Raw genomic sequence first — 15,362 nt, forward strand, 5'->3', positions numbered from 1 at the left:
CATGCCATGATGGGGCAACAGAGGAGAATGTAAGTTGAGCATGTGCATCATTATGTTTTCATTAGTTTATTAAGCATTTGTTAAGGTGAGAATGAGTGAAAAAAGTGTTTGTTGAATAGTATAGAAGATACAGTTCCTGACCCCATATACATATACATACAAATAGATATATGAAGTATACACCTATAACTATTTACATACATAGCTATAATCAAAGTTTACAAATGCATATATATATGTGTGTGTGTATATATGTATATGCATGGGAAGAACAGAAAATGGATGCATATCCACTCACTACGCACACATATGTATACATGAACCTATACACCTAGATAGTACAGCCATGTATACATGTGTGTGCAGATAGGTCTCAGCATGTGTGTATAGATGTATATGGGCACATAGCTATATAGCTGCATTAAAACAGGGGATAGGAATGGGTGAATAGTATGCAGATGCAAATGACAAATGTACATACACATGGACGGAATATAAAGCTAAGGCAAGAACTAAAGTGGGGCTGAGTTAACCAGGAAAAGTTTCTTCTAAGAAGAGAGATATTGAGTTTTGCAAGGAGGAATGGGGATGAACTGGCAGATAAATGCCTTCATTTTTTTCCCCAGTAGAAATAGTACTGGATATGAAGTATCAAGGTATGTTGTTCAGTCATTTCAGTCACGTCCAACTGTCTATGACTCCATTTGGGGGTTTTCTTGGCAAAGGTCCAGGGTAGGGGGTAGCTTCCTATTTTCTTCTGCAGCTCACTTTTACAGATGAGAAAACAGAGGCAAACAGGATGAAAAGATTTGCCTACAGCTAGTAAGTATCTGATGAATGAATTTGAATTGAAGTCAAGTCTTCCTGAATTTAGGCACAATGTTCTATCCACAGTGCCATTTAGCTGCCCTGTATGAGGACCTGGTTCAAGTTCTGATTCTACCACTTAGTACTATGACTTTTTAGCAAGTCATTTCTCCCCCTGGGTGTAGGTTTCCTTTTTTGCCATTTGAGGAGATTAGAGTAGCTGGCCCAACACTAAATGTGAATCTGAGATTCCACAATCCATATGAGAAACACACAAAAGAGTATGAATAGGAGCCCATCCATACTGACTGGAGTAAAGAGACTATGCAGAGGAACAAGGAGAGATGAGGTCAGAGCGGAACATTGGCGGGTTTTGAATGCTAAGCTAGGTTTAGATTTGATCTGATAGGTAATGGAGAACTTATGGGATTTTGGCAGCCGAGTGCCAGGATAAAAATCATATTTGAGAAAGATTCTCCTGACAGCTGTGAGCAGGGTGGACTGAAGATTTGCCTTAATGTCACTAGTTTTTAACTAAGGTAAAGGCATGTTTATTTTTATAAATGCACTTTATTTGAAAACTCTGGGCCATCTGGTGACATATGTTTACTTCACCCCTCCTGCATAACACATCAGCAGATGCTTGTATAAAGCAGTCATTATCAAATTTTTTCACTGGTGATTCCAATAGCTAATTAGTAAGGAAGAGGTCATATGCCCCTTTGAAAGAGAGTCTGATGTCATCTAGTGCTATCCACTGGGGAATGCTTCAAACATATATAATTTATTTGGGTTGGGCATTCCATAGTAAGCCTCATTTTGCATAGCAGAGCCTGCAATTTCATGCTAAAATAGTGCAAGAAGCAATTTTGTAAGCACGTTTTGACCAAAAAGATGAATTTGAACCCTAACAAAAGATGAAGGCATTCTCCCATGAAAAGTCAGAAAGCCTCGCATTTAGAAACTGAACACAAACCCGAGGAGGGGGGAGAGAAGACCCCTTTAAAAAAATCTCATTTCCACAAATTTAAAGTCATTGATGTCTTGTGCCGTTACCAAATCTTTTGGAATATTATTATTGAAATTCAATGTAGATGGTACTATATGCATACAATTAGGACTTGGATTCCTTCTGTTCACAACATTTTTCCTTACTCTTCTTGAGATCAGGAACTGTTTTGTGGTTGTTGTTTTTGTCTTTGCATCCCCAGCATCCTACACAATATGCATAGGAGGCAAAATTAAGAAATGTTTGTTGAATTTAGATGATGTAAGGATTGTAAAATGTTAGCTCCCACAAAAATATACCTAGCAGTCTCTTTACAAAAATAGAACTTCAATTCTTCTCTCCATTGTATTGCATTGTTGTACTTTATAAGGCAATGTGGTAGGGGAAGGATGAGCACTGAATTCAGAGGACCCAGGTTCAAATCCTATCCTTGACAATGGCAATAGGTCCCCTTCATTGGGCTATGTCTCCTTCATTCACGATATCATCTCATTGTCTGGGGCTCAGAGTGAGGAAGATGCCTCCATCAACCTTAAAGTCATCAGTACCTGCCCCTTGCACAAGCAAGCCAGGGCTTCTGATCTTATTCTATTGCCAAGCCCTGAAGTTATCTGCCCTCAAAGAACGGGGGTGGAATAAAGGAAAATGTCCAGGCTGTCCAGGAGGAACATATGAAGTGGGCCAGGGCTAACAGTCAGGCGGCTCAAGCCTAGTATACTCCATCTGGAAAGTCTGGAGCTGCAGCCAGAGCATCCTTCTTTGTCTCTAACCATGCCTCCTAAGTCCAGATCTTCCATCTGGGGACACCCTAATGGTCCAGATCTTCTATCACAGTCCAGGAAGAGGCTGAAATCCCAGAGTGTTGTGAGGATCTCCCCTAGGGTTTTTGCTCTGTGTTGAATCGAAAGGTCCTTCTTTAGTCCTCTTAAAAAAGAAAACACAACTATTTAACAACAACCAAAAAATGGCCTTAGACAAGTCACTCATCCTCCTTGCGACTCAATTTCCTCATTTACAAAATGAGAGGGCTAGGCTCAGTGGTCTCTGAGGTCCCCCTAGCTCTAGGACCATGACCCCAAATATGATCTCCAATGAGACTCAGGGCAAGTCTCCGTGCTCTAAATGGGAGGGAAACTGAAGTCTATTGCTCATTTTCCCAATGACCATTTCCAAGTCCACTGTGGAGAATTAAGGCTAGTCCTTTCATTCCAAACATACTTGGAGTTCCATCTGCAGATAATGATGTTTGTTATGCCACATGTGGCCCGCCTTCCAAATGACCCCTGGAAAAGGGGGTGGGATGGAGAGTGAATTTGTGAGTTGCTTGAAACAGCTTTTCCACAGATAGTTTGTTTCCTGGTGCCTCTACAAGAGAGTATTCCAATGCCAAAGGCATGGTAAATGTGGCCATTGATGTGGTTTTGGTGAAATGAGGGGTCTCTTCAAGGGAATATCCTAGTGTTAGAGGATTTTCCCATTACATACATCCTCTTCAGTGTCGCATTTCCACTGAAATCAAATGAAGCATGGGACAGATACACAGAAGGAGAATCCAGGCCACAGAACATTGGAACATATGACAGCAATCTGGCCCCAATCCACCAAATTCCTTTTGCTTCAGTACAGTTTGAACGGCTCAGTAACTCATAGAGTTAACATCCAGATCGCCTGAGTGTGCTGCAACTGAAGGCAAAGCCTTTTGTGTGTGTGTGTGTGTGTGTGTGTGTGTGTGTGTGCCTGTGATCCATAATGTACTGTCCATGAAAACGCTAATTAAAAAAGAATATACATTTACTTTGGGCGTTCTTGGTCTAATGGCATTATCTGGAGCTGAAGTTCTTTGTTTTTACTCATTAGACTTATTAAAAATATGTCCAAGGCCTCAAGGCACCTGGGTACATCTGCAGAAATGGAAATTTGCAAGAATTGAATGAAAGCTGAACCCTAAGCATCAGGGGAGGTTCTGGGCAAAGATAAGGCACAGCTGGTGCCTTTTTAGAAGGTGAAATAAGACTAATTGGCTAATCTGGCAACCAATTAGTCTTAAGTAGGCAAAGGGAGACACTTTTATCTGGAATGAGATGCATTCTCTGGCAGCAGCGGAGTCCAGTGTGCATACTATGAGAGTGAGGAGTCAGGATTTTAAATGACTTAAGATTCAAGAATTTATTTTGCTCCATTGTGGGTGACTGGATGTTGAGATTAAAAATCTGGAACATAGACTTATGAAGCAGGAAAGCAGTAAGAATTAAGCCCTGAAAAATAAAATATGCTAGCGGCCCTTTACAATGAGAATAGATGCATGAAATTGCCTAGTAGATGGTGAAATTATCTTTTAGTGAGGCCCTTGCTCTATATTAGTAACTCAGCTCCTATCGATGACATCCAAGAGGTAAGACATCCATTCTGTAGAAAATGTGGCAGGATTATGGATGAAGTTTCAGAATATGGAACTCACAACTCTCATACTAAAGCTTTGACAAAAGCCATCCACATCAAAGTCAATACAGTTTCAAATTCTGGATGATGATCTTATAAAAAGGTCACTTAACCTCTCTTGGACGCAGTTTTCTTAGCCATCAGAGATATAAAACTAGGATATCTAGGTGGTGCAGCATATAGAGAGCTAAGCCTGACTGGAAGTCCTGGGTTCAAATATGACCTCAGACTCTTCCTAGCTATGTGACCCTGGGCAAGTCACTTAACCCTGATTGCTTAGCCCTTATGTCTCTTCTTAGTAATGGATACTGAAACAGAAAGTAAGGTTTTTTTTTTTTTAATCTAAGACTAGATGATTTCTAATATTCCTTCCAGCTCTAAAGGTAGATTCCATGAGCCTATAAATTACTCTTTTTTTTCTAGTAGTAATATTGCACCAACAGCAATTTTGACTTATGTTATCAACATTCCACATATCCCTAAGGACTACTCACACCATATTGGTCTGATTGGACAATGGTCTTGAGCTCAATTGTCTGCTAGATGGTTTTATTTGGTTAGTACCTGGTCCATATCCCAATCTAGACCAGCTGAATGCATTTACAAGATTATACAGAGGGGGTAGCTAGGTAATTCAGTGTATTAATAGCCAGGCCCAGAGACAGAAGGTCCTGGGTTCAAATCCGACCTCAGACACTTTCTGACTGTATAACCATGGGTCACTTAACCCCCATTACCTAGCCCTTCCTGCTCTTCTGCTTTAGAACCAATACATAGTATTGATTCTAAAACTAAAACAAGGAGTTAAAAAAAATTAGATGGCATATATAACATGGTCAAGGACCAAAGTGAAGTGAACCTGCCAGTTTGGGAACAATTAAATACAAGGCATTATTTGCATAGTACCAGGAATGTGCTGGCAAGCGTTTAACATATGTGTTAATATATCTAAGTATGTATTTATCATATCATTATACATTTATATAACATATGTTAGTGTATATATAGTATAGTTAGTATAAACATGTAGCATATATTTAATATTCTATATATAACAACAAATTAATAAAATGTTAATAATGTAATTAGCATAATATATAACAAATATTAACACATAGTAATATATTGACGTGTAATTATATTAATATATTATCAATATAATAGATATTATTAATATATTATATTAATATAAGCTTATTTATTAATATATAAATAAATATACAGCCTTATATACTTTTGAGAGTACAAAGGAGTCCTGAGACTAAAAAGTTTGAAAACTGCTGGCATAGGGAATTCCAGGTAAGGTAAATATGATCTATGCACCATATTTGCAATGTAGTCTTAGAAAATTGATGCTTAGGGACTCGCTGGGTCACAAAATCATACGTGAAAGTTAAATCCAAGTCTTCTAGGTTTTGAAGCCACCTTGATAGGTAGGCATTATTCCCTGCTGTTTCTATCATGCCAAATAAATATACGAGGTCACTCTCACTGGGGACCCGGGATCTAGAAAATGATGGGGAAGCTCATATTCTGGTGGAAGTGGTATTTGAAAGCACATGACAAGTACAGCCCGGTAGCTGGCACGGAATAAAGTCTAATACATTTTGGTTAATTGTCTGACAGTGAGAAACACAGATTAGGTCATCCTAGCTTCCATGAATCAGCTTTTCCTGCCCCAGAGCTCTGAGCGATGGTTTCAGAGCTCAGAAATGAGGAGTTTTTATATTTTATGTTTGGAAGCTCGGAGAAGACAGAGACCCGGGTTGGTTCTCCCCCGCCTCTGTTTTCACAGCATTTCTTGAGCTGATTTCTTTTCAGTGTGCGTGCGTGTGTGAATATAACGCATTCCACGCGTGGGACATTTTCAATGAATATCCCTAATTTAGGGTCTCATACTCTTAATTCCACTCCGCACAGTTCCTCGTTTCCCTCTGCACGGTTCCCAAGTCGCTTAGGTTAAGAGAACAATCTCCCATTAGTGTGTTAATATGATTTCTTTCCCACGAAAGTGCAAATTGAGTAGAGATGTTGAATGTAGTAATGGGTGTAGGGGTGGCACCAGCCGCGGCGGCGGGGCGGGGGTGGGCACCCAGGACAGACTAACTCTTCCAAATATATGGAGTCTACATCTCTAACATACTGGGAGTATGTGACTAGTAGCCCCCCCAAAAACGCTGCAGGGAGAGGGAAACTGGCTGCCCACGGACTGGGAGGACCGGATCTGGAGGCACCTCGAGACTGCGTTCTTCCCCACCCCCAGCCCCCACGCGCTCCACTCTAAAGTAAACACCCGTGAGGCCGGTCGCTCCAGCCCCGTGCAGTCTTGGTGAAGGCAGAAGCGCTGCCACCCCCGCCGCCTTCTCTCCTTTCCTCCCTCCGCCCCAGGACCCGCCTGGTATGGCGGAGGGTGTGCGGAGCACTCCGTCCAGCGGCGGTGGCGGTGGTGGCGGTGGTGGCGGCGGCAGCAGCAGCAGGAGCCTGCATAGCGGCATCATACAGTGGTGAGCGGTGGCCACAGCTGCGCCAAGCTCAGACTTGCCCCACGTTTCAGTGCCAGGTCTAGGAAAATCCTAGCCGTACTTCTGACCTCAAGGGTGTTGTGAATAAGTGGTGACCCCTGAGACTGCCTAGTTCCAGTGTTTATCGCAACATCATGTATTTATTTTAAAAGGGAGTTCGGGAAGGAGAGACGGGAAAAGTGGAAAAGTTTCCACTCCTTACAGGTTCCCCAGTCCTCTATAGAATAGCTTGGTATTAACAAGAGAAAATGCAAAATTCTAGGTTCCGTTCATTAACAGAAATCCAGCAATATAGCTATAATAATTTAAAACTGCACTTACTTTTGGGACACCTTATAAAGAAATGTTCCGGTTCCCCCACTCCCCTCCCCCCCAAGGTAGCATCTCCTAGGGAAAGTATACCCAAATATCCTGATGGGGTGGGGTTGGGAAGAAGAGAATCACTCTTATTTGCACATATATCTGTTTGTGCAGCTTTGTGGGAAAGTAATGTGGTTCTGCAGTATAAAATGTTAAAATGGGTGTTTTCTGACTTAGCATACGTTTGTAACTTAATGATGTACTACAAATTGTTTTTGAAATTCATTTCTGCCTTTTGAAATTTAAATAGTGACAGAAAAAGCTCTAAAAAGAAAAAGTTTCAGTGGGATTAATTATTCCACAATTCTGAGCTGAATAGCTTTTATATTGGTAGAAAAATAATTGAAACCAGCTCCAAAACTTTAGTGTGCATTTCTTATCTGAGTAAAGAGGTAATATATTTTTTAAATAGTTATAAGACATATTCCTTTGAGTAAAATATCCAGGTTTTAAAATTCATTTTGTGAAGAAAAAAATATTTGTATGAAACACAAATACATGTGCTAGAGACTAATTTTGGAATGAGTGGAAGGTCTTTTACTACCTTTCAAGCTAAAAAAAGAAAATTACATCTTATCTGAGATCAAACAAAAAAAAACCCAATAACTCAATAACAGCATTTATATAGTCCCTTAAGGTTTACAAAAACACTTTCATCAAAAAAAAAATCATTTGAAGTAGGCAGTTTGAATACTACAATTCCTATTTTACAGGTGAAGAAACTGAGGCTCAAGAAAGTTTAATCACTTTCCCATGGTCCTGCAACTAGTAAATGACAGGACCAGGATCTCTTTCCACTGTAAGACAATGCTGCCCCCTTTTGATGAAATCTTTTCAGATGAAACTGAGTACAGTGTAACTAGTATCTGGCAATATCACATAGCACTCCTGCAATAAATCAATCAATAAGTATTTGTTAAGCACCTACTCTTTACCAGTTTTTGTTCACTCACTCACTAACTCAGCATTTCCCACCTATTCTGTAGAATACTATGAATAGAGGATTTATGATGATATACTGAAATTAATGATTTTCCCTTTTTAAATACGAAGTTATTTATTATAAAAATGGATTTATTTTCCTTGATTTTGTGCTAAATTTTCCCAGATTCCAATCTGTGCTCCTTCACACTATGAGGAAGTCAGAAGACCTATGCTCAGATCCTTCCTTTGACTCTTAACTGCATAGTTGAACTTAAGAGTTTTTTTTTAAACTTGCCTTTGGGTCTCTTTATTTCATTTTTAAAATAGGAGTGTTGGACTCAATGGTTTCTAAAGTCCCTTTAAAGTCTGATCTTGTAGTACTGTGATTCTGTGATGATGACTTTTCCTTTTAATTCTCCTTTCGTTGTCTTCTCTATTTCTTTTTTTTTTTAGATTTCTTTTATTTCTTATGTTTGAATTCCAACCCATTTCCTTTCCCATCTTGATTTAGAGGCCAACATTTGACACATATATAAGTGAAACCCTACATTATCTAGTTCCATGTCAGTTCTTTCTCTGGAGATGGATAGTATCTTCCTTCATAGTCCTTTATATTTGATGTGAATATTCATATAATTCAGAATAATTTAGTCATTCCCATTTACCTTTTGAATAACATTAACATTATAGTATGCAGTATTCTCTCTTGGTTCTTTCTCATTTCACTACTTTTCATTATTTCATGCAAGTCTATGTTGTTTTTTAAAATAAATCTGTTTATTTTCAACCATTCCCCAATTGATAGGCATCCCCTCAATTTCTAATTCTTGCCACCACAAAGAGAGTTGCTAGAAATATTTTAGAATATATAAGTTCTTTTCCTTTTCTCCTGATTTTCTTGGGATACAGACCCAAGAGCGATATTTCTGGGCCTAAGAGTATGCATAGTTTTAGAACTCTGGTGGTATAAATCCAAACTGTTCTCCAGAATAGTTGGAACAGTTCACAGTTCCACTAATAGTGTATTAGTGTCCACGTTCTTCCACATCCCCACCAACATTTTCCCCTTTTTGGCCAATCTAAAATGTATAAGATTATATCTCAAAGTTGTTTCAATTTGCATTTCTCTAGTCAACACTGATTTAGATAGAAAGATTTCTTTCTTCAAAAACTGCCTATTCATGTTCTTTGACTATTTATCAACTGGGGAGTTATTCACATTCTTATAACTTTAACAAAGTTCCTTATTTATTTGGGATATGAGGCTTTTATTTGAGAAACTATCTATAAATAATTCCCCCCAATTTTCTGCTTTCCTTCTAATATTGGCTACATTAGTTTTATTTATACAAAACCTTTTTAATGTAATCAAAATTATCCATTTTACATCTCGCAAAGCTCTCTATCTCTTGTTTAGTCATAAATTCTTCTCTCCACAAATCTGATAGATAATGTTTCATATGCTTTTAAGTTCCATGATCTAATTTATGATGATGATGACCCTTCCTTTGTCCTCAGGGTAATTCCTCCCCCTTCCAGACTCCTGTGACTAGCATTTACAGGCTCTTTATCTAGTTAATGTCCCAAAGTCCCCCTGGGGCCAAATTAGTTTGGGAAACCCAATTCCAACCTAAAATTACCAGCTCAGCTTGTTGCCAGCTATTTCTTGGGACTACAGCCTGTGAAAGCTACGTTGTTAATTCCTTTCCACTCACAAAAGCATTTTACAGAAGAACTATGCTTGAGAGGGGTATCATATTGGTCTGAACATCAGATATAAACTGCCTGGATCAGAGTGGGGAAAAGACATGCATATGAACTATTGGTTGATTTATCTGAAAAATTAGACTCCCAAGTGAATGAAGCCTCCATTTGTCTTTCTTGATACTTTCTTTAATAATAAAATGCCATTCAGTGATTCATTGCCATCAACAATCAGAGTTTATATATTGGAGTCACATGGAGGCAAGCTTCAGAGACCCAATAGTATTCAGGGGATGATCAGATGATTCACATTTTATAGAAGCCAGATTTAGAGAAGGAGAGCCTGTTTTTGGAATAATACAGTGGTGCCATGTGCATTGCCAGTGCACACGTGCGCACCAAAATCAGTAACTCATTGAGAGATAGTGTTGCATAGTGGATAGAGCAGGACTTAATGCCAGGAAGCCCTGGATTCAAGTCCCACATCTGGCACATAGAGTATCTGAAATTAGGACTATCTAGTATTGATTGTGACCTGCAACAACTGCTTTAGAGGGAGTAAATTTGTTGTTCAGTTTTTAGTCATGTCTGACTCTTTAAGACCCCATTTGGTTTTTTAGTGGTTTGCCATTTCCTTCTCCAGCTCATTTTACAGATGAAGCACCTGAGATATCAGGGCAAAGTGACTCCAGACCTGGTACTCTATCCACTGGGCTACCTACCTGCCCCAGAAAATGTAGCTGGCACAATTCAGATGTGAGATAATATGGTATAGTGGATAGAAAGTTGTCTTTGGAGTCCAAAAGATTTGGTCTGAAGGCAGCCTTTGTCACATACTGACTTTTAGATCCTTAGGAATTCACTTAATCCCTTAGGGCTTGTAGGCATCTTTCAGTTGCAGAGAAAGTGATATTCTTAATTAGCAAATTAGTTTTTAATTTTAATTAAAATTTTTTAAAATTAAAATTTGCTTAATATTTATTTTTTGAAATTAATTAAATTTAATAATAATAAAACTTAATTAGTAAATACAGTGTTCCTGGCAGGAAACTGACATTAATGAAGCTACAAGTCTTCACAAGCAAACTAATGGTTAATAATGATGACATCCTCTATCTTTGGGATGGTTTGTAGCATGATTGGAGGTGACAGAATTTATATATATATATATATATATATATATATATATGTATATATATAGTGTTTGTTATTTAGAATATTTTCCCATGGCTACATGTTTCATGTTCTCTCCCTCCCCTTTTCCCTCCCCCCTCCCAGAGCTGACAAGCAATTCCACTGGTTTATGCACGCATTTTTACTCAAAACCTATTCTATATTATTCATAGAGGTGACTATTAATATGAAAGATTTTATTCCTTCTTATGTCTCCTCACCTGCTCTCTACCTCAGTGTACTATTATTTGCCCAATTTCAAATGGGAGAGAATGGTTTTGCAACAGATGGCCATTTTTCAGATTTCCAGTCTTTGATAATAGATTGTATTTGTTTACATTGTACATTTAATCCAGTACTAGGAAACTAGTACCAGTTTACCTAATGCAAAGGGACTCAAAAACAACAACACTGTGTCATGGAGGATGCAACATGTTGGCAAAAGCAAGCATTTCAAAAGACTTGCATTGCTTGCATGTAAACTGTGCAGACACAAGGCAAAGTCTCTGAGCAAAACCAGGCTTCCTTTGGAAGGAATGAAGAGAAGTGATAGGCTAATTAGGAGAGCTCTTCCCTGTTTAGAATGATAACTAGCAAGGGTTAATTTTTTAATTAGACAATCACTTGTCTCAAGGCTCTGGAATTGGCTTAGAGACATTAATGAACCTCTGATGACTTTAGGCCACTGTTATGAGCCCACATACCCCCTCCTGCATTGAATTATGACAAGGAGTCATAGTGATTCTTCAGAGATCTGGACATTCTTATTATAACAGGGCCATTGTCTGGCACCAACTGATCCCAGCGGGGGAATTTCTCTGCATGTGGTGGTAACGTTAGAAGAGTCATTCAGCTCTCCTGGGAATTGGGAGGTGTGAACTGCCAGTGGTCTCCTCAACTCTGGGAGCACGTGCCAGACATTAGTTAGCAAATGTCAACACGCGTCTCACCTAACAACAAAAAAAAGATGAAGAGTTCATGAATGCACCTTGACTCTCAGCAATGGCATCTTACCAATCCTAGCCTTGTCTGGGGGCAGAACTTGAAAGATATTTCTTTTATGCACCCCTACATGGCATTGAATGATACGCTCTATGTTCTAGACACTTGAGGCAGCTGGATGCTGCAGTGATTGGGACATCGGACTTGGAATGAAGTTCTGAGTTTGTATCCTGCTACAGAGGCTTGCTAACTCTAAGAGTAAATTTTCTCATTTGTAAAATAGGAATAATAAAAGCAAGCTATGTCAACAGGTTGTTGTGGAGATTGAATGAGACAACAAGTGTAAAGGTTTTTGCAAACAAAGTGGTATCCATTAATGCTAGCTATTATTATTGACATTACAGCCAGCATATTCCAAAATAGTCTAATGGCACAATGTGCCAGCCTTAGATTCAGGAACATGGGGATTCCTGTCCCATTTCTATCACAGAGTGCATTTGACCCTGGGCAAAATGTTTAACCACTTTGTGCCCACTGGCAACTTTGGAAGATTGTGTTGCAAAGACAGCTGCCAATTTGCATTGGTAGAGGGAGTTTCCTCACACGGAAGTTCCCTAGATCTACACCAATAAAAAAAATCCAGAGTGGGGGGAAAGGAGATATTTTATATGCATTGCATTATTTGATCCTTACAACAGTCCTGTGAGGCAGATAAAAGAAATATTATTTTAGTTTTACAGGAGAGAAAAATGTGGCCAAGTCATATATCTAATGGTGCTAAAGACTGTCTCAGATCATCTGACCCTCATTTCATTGTCTGAATTACAAATATTCAGTGTTGGCTGCCACCAGCAACAACTGATTTAGAGGAAGCAAATTTGTTGTTGTTCAGTTGTTCAACTCTTTGGGACCCCATTTGGGATTTCCTTGACAAAGATTGTTGATTTGCCTTTTCCTTCTCCAACTTATTTTATGGATGAGGAAACAGGCAAACCAGGTGAAGTAACTTGTGACAGCTAGTAAATGTCTGAGGCCAGATTTGAACTCAAAGAAGAGTTCTTCCCCCCACAGGAAGTTCCCCTCTATATGGCTCTGGAGAGTTCAAAATCAAATTCCTATGAATGATGGCATTTCTAGGATGGCCTATAGCTTTATGTCTTGTAAGACTGAATGATTTAAAAAAACAACCCTTAACATTCTTAGAATCAATATTATGTATTGACTTTAAGGCAGAAGAGCAGTAAGGGCTAGGTAATAGGGCTTAACTGACTTGCCCAGGATTACACAGCTAGGAAGTGTCTGAGGCCAAATTTGAACCCAGGAGTTCCTGTCTTTAGGTCTGGGACTCAGTCCACTGAGCTACCTAGTTGCCCCACCAATTGATTTTTCATATCTCAGCATTTTTGTTTAAGTACTCCCCATGATGGATTCTTGAACAGTGGCACAGTTGAGTCATATTGAACAGTAAGTGGCAAGAAAGATTCACCTATGACAAATTAATCCAGGCTTTGAGCAATAGAGTAATTCATGCCACTTCCTCCTCCACTGGGCTGGACTTGTATAGAAAAAGAATAATCACCATAAACCCAAGATAGTGCTTAATGGGAGAGAGAAAATGAGATAACAGGACAAAGGGAACTAAAGAAAAACTTACTGAGGATAAAGAAGCACAATTTTATGCTGCTGATATATTTGCTAGACAAATATTTATTGAGCAACCTACTGGATGCAATACATTTTGGCTATAGCTATACATTGCTGAGAAACATCATGGGCAAAATTATTCATTCAACACTTATTAAACACTTAATAGAGGCCAGACAGTATTTTAAGTGTTATGCAAGTTACTGAACAAATTGATATAGCTGCTGGTTTTGAAGAGTTTGAAAATGGCATGGGCAGACAAGCCCATTTGTTCTTTTTTTTTTTGTTAAGTAACATTTATTAATTACTTAATATGGGAAAGGCACTGTTGTAAATATGGGAGTTAATGAACAGATAAAGATATACTCACTCCAAGAGTTTGCCATCTGGGATATTTAGAGCAAATACATTGAGAAGATGGAGTCACATCAAGTGCACCAAGATCACCTACACCCTGTACAATATGTCTAGGATAGAAATTATTAGTGTTCATAGAGGAGACTTTTCAGATATCCCTGAATATCCAGAATGAGACCAGCTTTTTTGATATAATGCTATATTTGAAAATATGAAAAACAAGTATATATATATATATATAATAAACTTCAACACTAGCTTATGTTTAAGGTAAAGACAATCAACAATTTTTTAATTATAAAGGAGAGTTATTTTTTTAAATTTTTGCATATTTATTTTTAAAGATAATTTATTTCCAGGTTTCTCAGACCCACTCTTCTCTTTTTGCACCATAGAAAGTATGACCTGACAAAAATATGTGTACATATAGATTGTGTTTTTCACATTTCTATTTTTTGGTTCATTCTCTAGAAATGGATATTCATAAGTTATTCTTCAAATATTAATTCTCTAGCTGTTCATAATGGTTTCTTGGTTCTACTCATTTCAGTCTTCATTATTTCATGTAGGTTTTTCCAAGTTGAAAAAATTAATCTGCTCATCATTTCTTCCAGTACAGTAGTATTCCACCACAATCATATACCACAGTTTGTTCAACCATTCTTGAATTGATGGGCATCCCCTCCATTTCTAATTCTTTGCCACCACAAAGAGAGCTGCTATAAATATTTTAGAACATACAGATTCTTTTCCTCCCCCTTCTCCATCTCCTTGGGAAACAACAATACTATTGCTTGGTCTAAGGGCATACACAGATTTATAATTCTCCTGGCATAATTCTAAATTACTCTCCAAGATGGTTGGATCATCTCACAGTTCTACCATTAGTGTCCCTGTTTTCCCACATCTCCTCTAACATTTGCCATTTTGCCTTTTATCATTTGAACTAATCTGATAGGTATGAGATGATATTTCAGAATTGTTTTGCCTTTCTCTAATCAGTAGTGATTTAGAGCATTTTTTTCACTTTCCTATATATGACTTCGATTTCTTCATCCAAAAACTGTTCAAATCTTTTGTCCATTTATTTTTTTTTGTCCAATTGAAGGATGGCTTTTATTCTTACACAAATGACAAAGTTCTCTCATTTTACATCTTATAGTGCTCTTTGTCTCTTATTTGCTCATAAATGCCTCTCCTATCCATAAATCTGATAGGTAATATGTTCCCTGTTCTTTTAATTTGCTTATATCTCTTTAATTTGATCCTATCTTAGTGAAGTAAAATGTTGGTTTATACCTAATTTCTTCCAAACTATGTTCCAGTTGGTCCAGCAATTTTATTTTTTTTTTTACCAAATAATGAGTTCTTATTCCAAAAATTTGTATCTATACCTTTGTCAAATATAAGTTTATTATAATCTTTTACTACTGTTTATTGTATGTCTATTCTGTTCCACTGATCTACAATTCTATTTCTTA

The 15,362-nt window shown here is 38.1% G+C and overlaps 1 protein-coding gene across 1 annotated transcript in view; it reads left to right on the plus strand.

Annotated features, from left to right (window-relative positions):
• Positions 1–6,553: 6,553 nt before the first annotated feature.
• RFX8 (regulatory factor X8) overlaps positions 6,554–15,362 on the plus strand; it is a 140,981-nt gene continuing 132,172 nt past the window's right edge. The window contains exon 1 of the mRNA XM_007501155.3: positions 6,554–6,759. Within this exon, the coding sequence (XP_007501217.1) occupies positions 6,656–6,759 (104 nt within the window). The 5' untranslated portion in view covers positions 6,554–6,655. The remainder of the gene's footprint in view (positions 6,760–15,362) is intronic.

The sequence above is a fragment of the Monodelphis domestica genome, chromosome 8 (assembly GCF_027887165.1).
Source record: "Monodelphis domestica isolate mMonDom1 chromosome 8, mMonDom1.pri, whole genome shotgun sequence".
Classification (NCBI taxonomy): Eukaryota; Metazoa; Chordata; class Mammalia; order Didelphimorphia; family Didelphidae; genus Monodelphis; species Monodelphis domestica.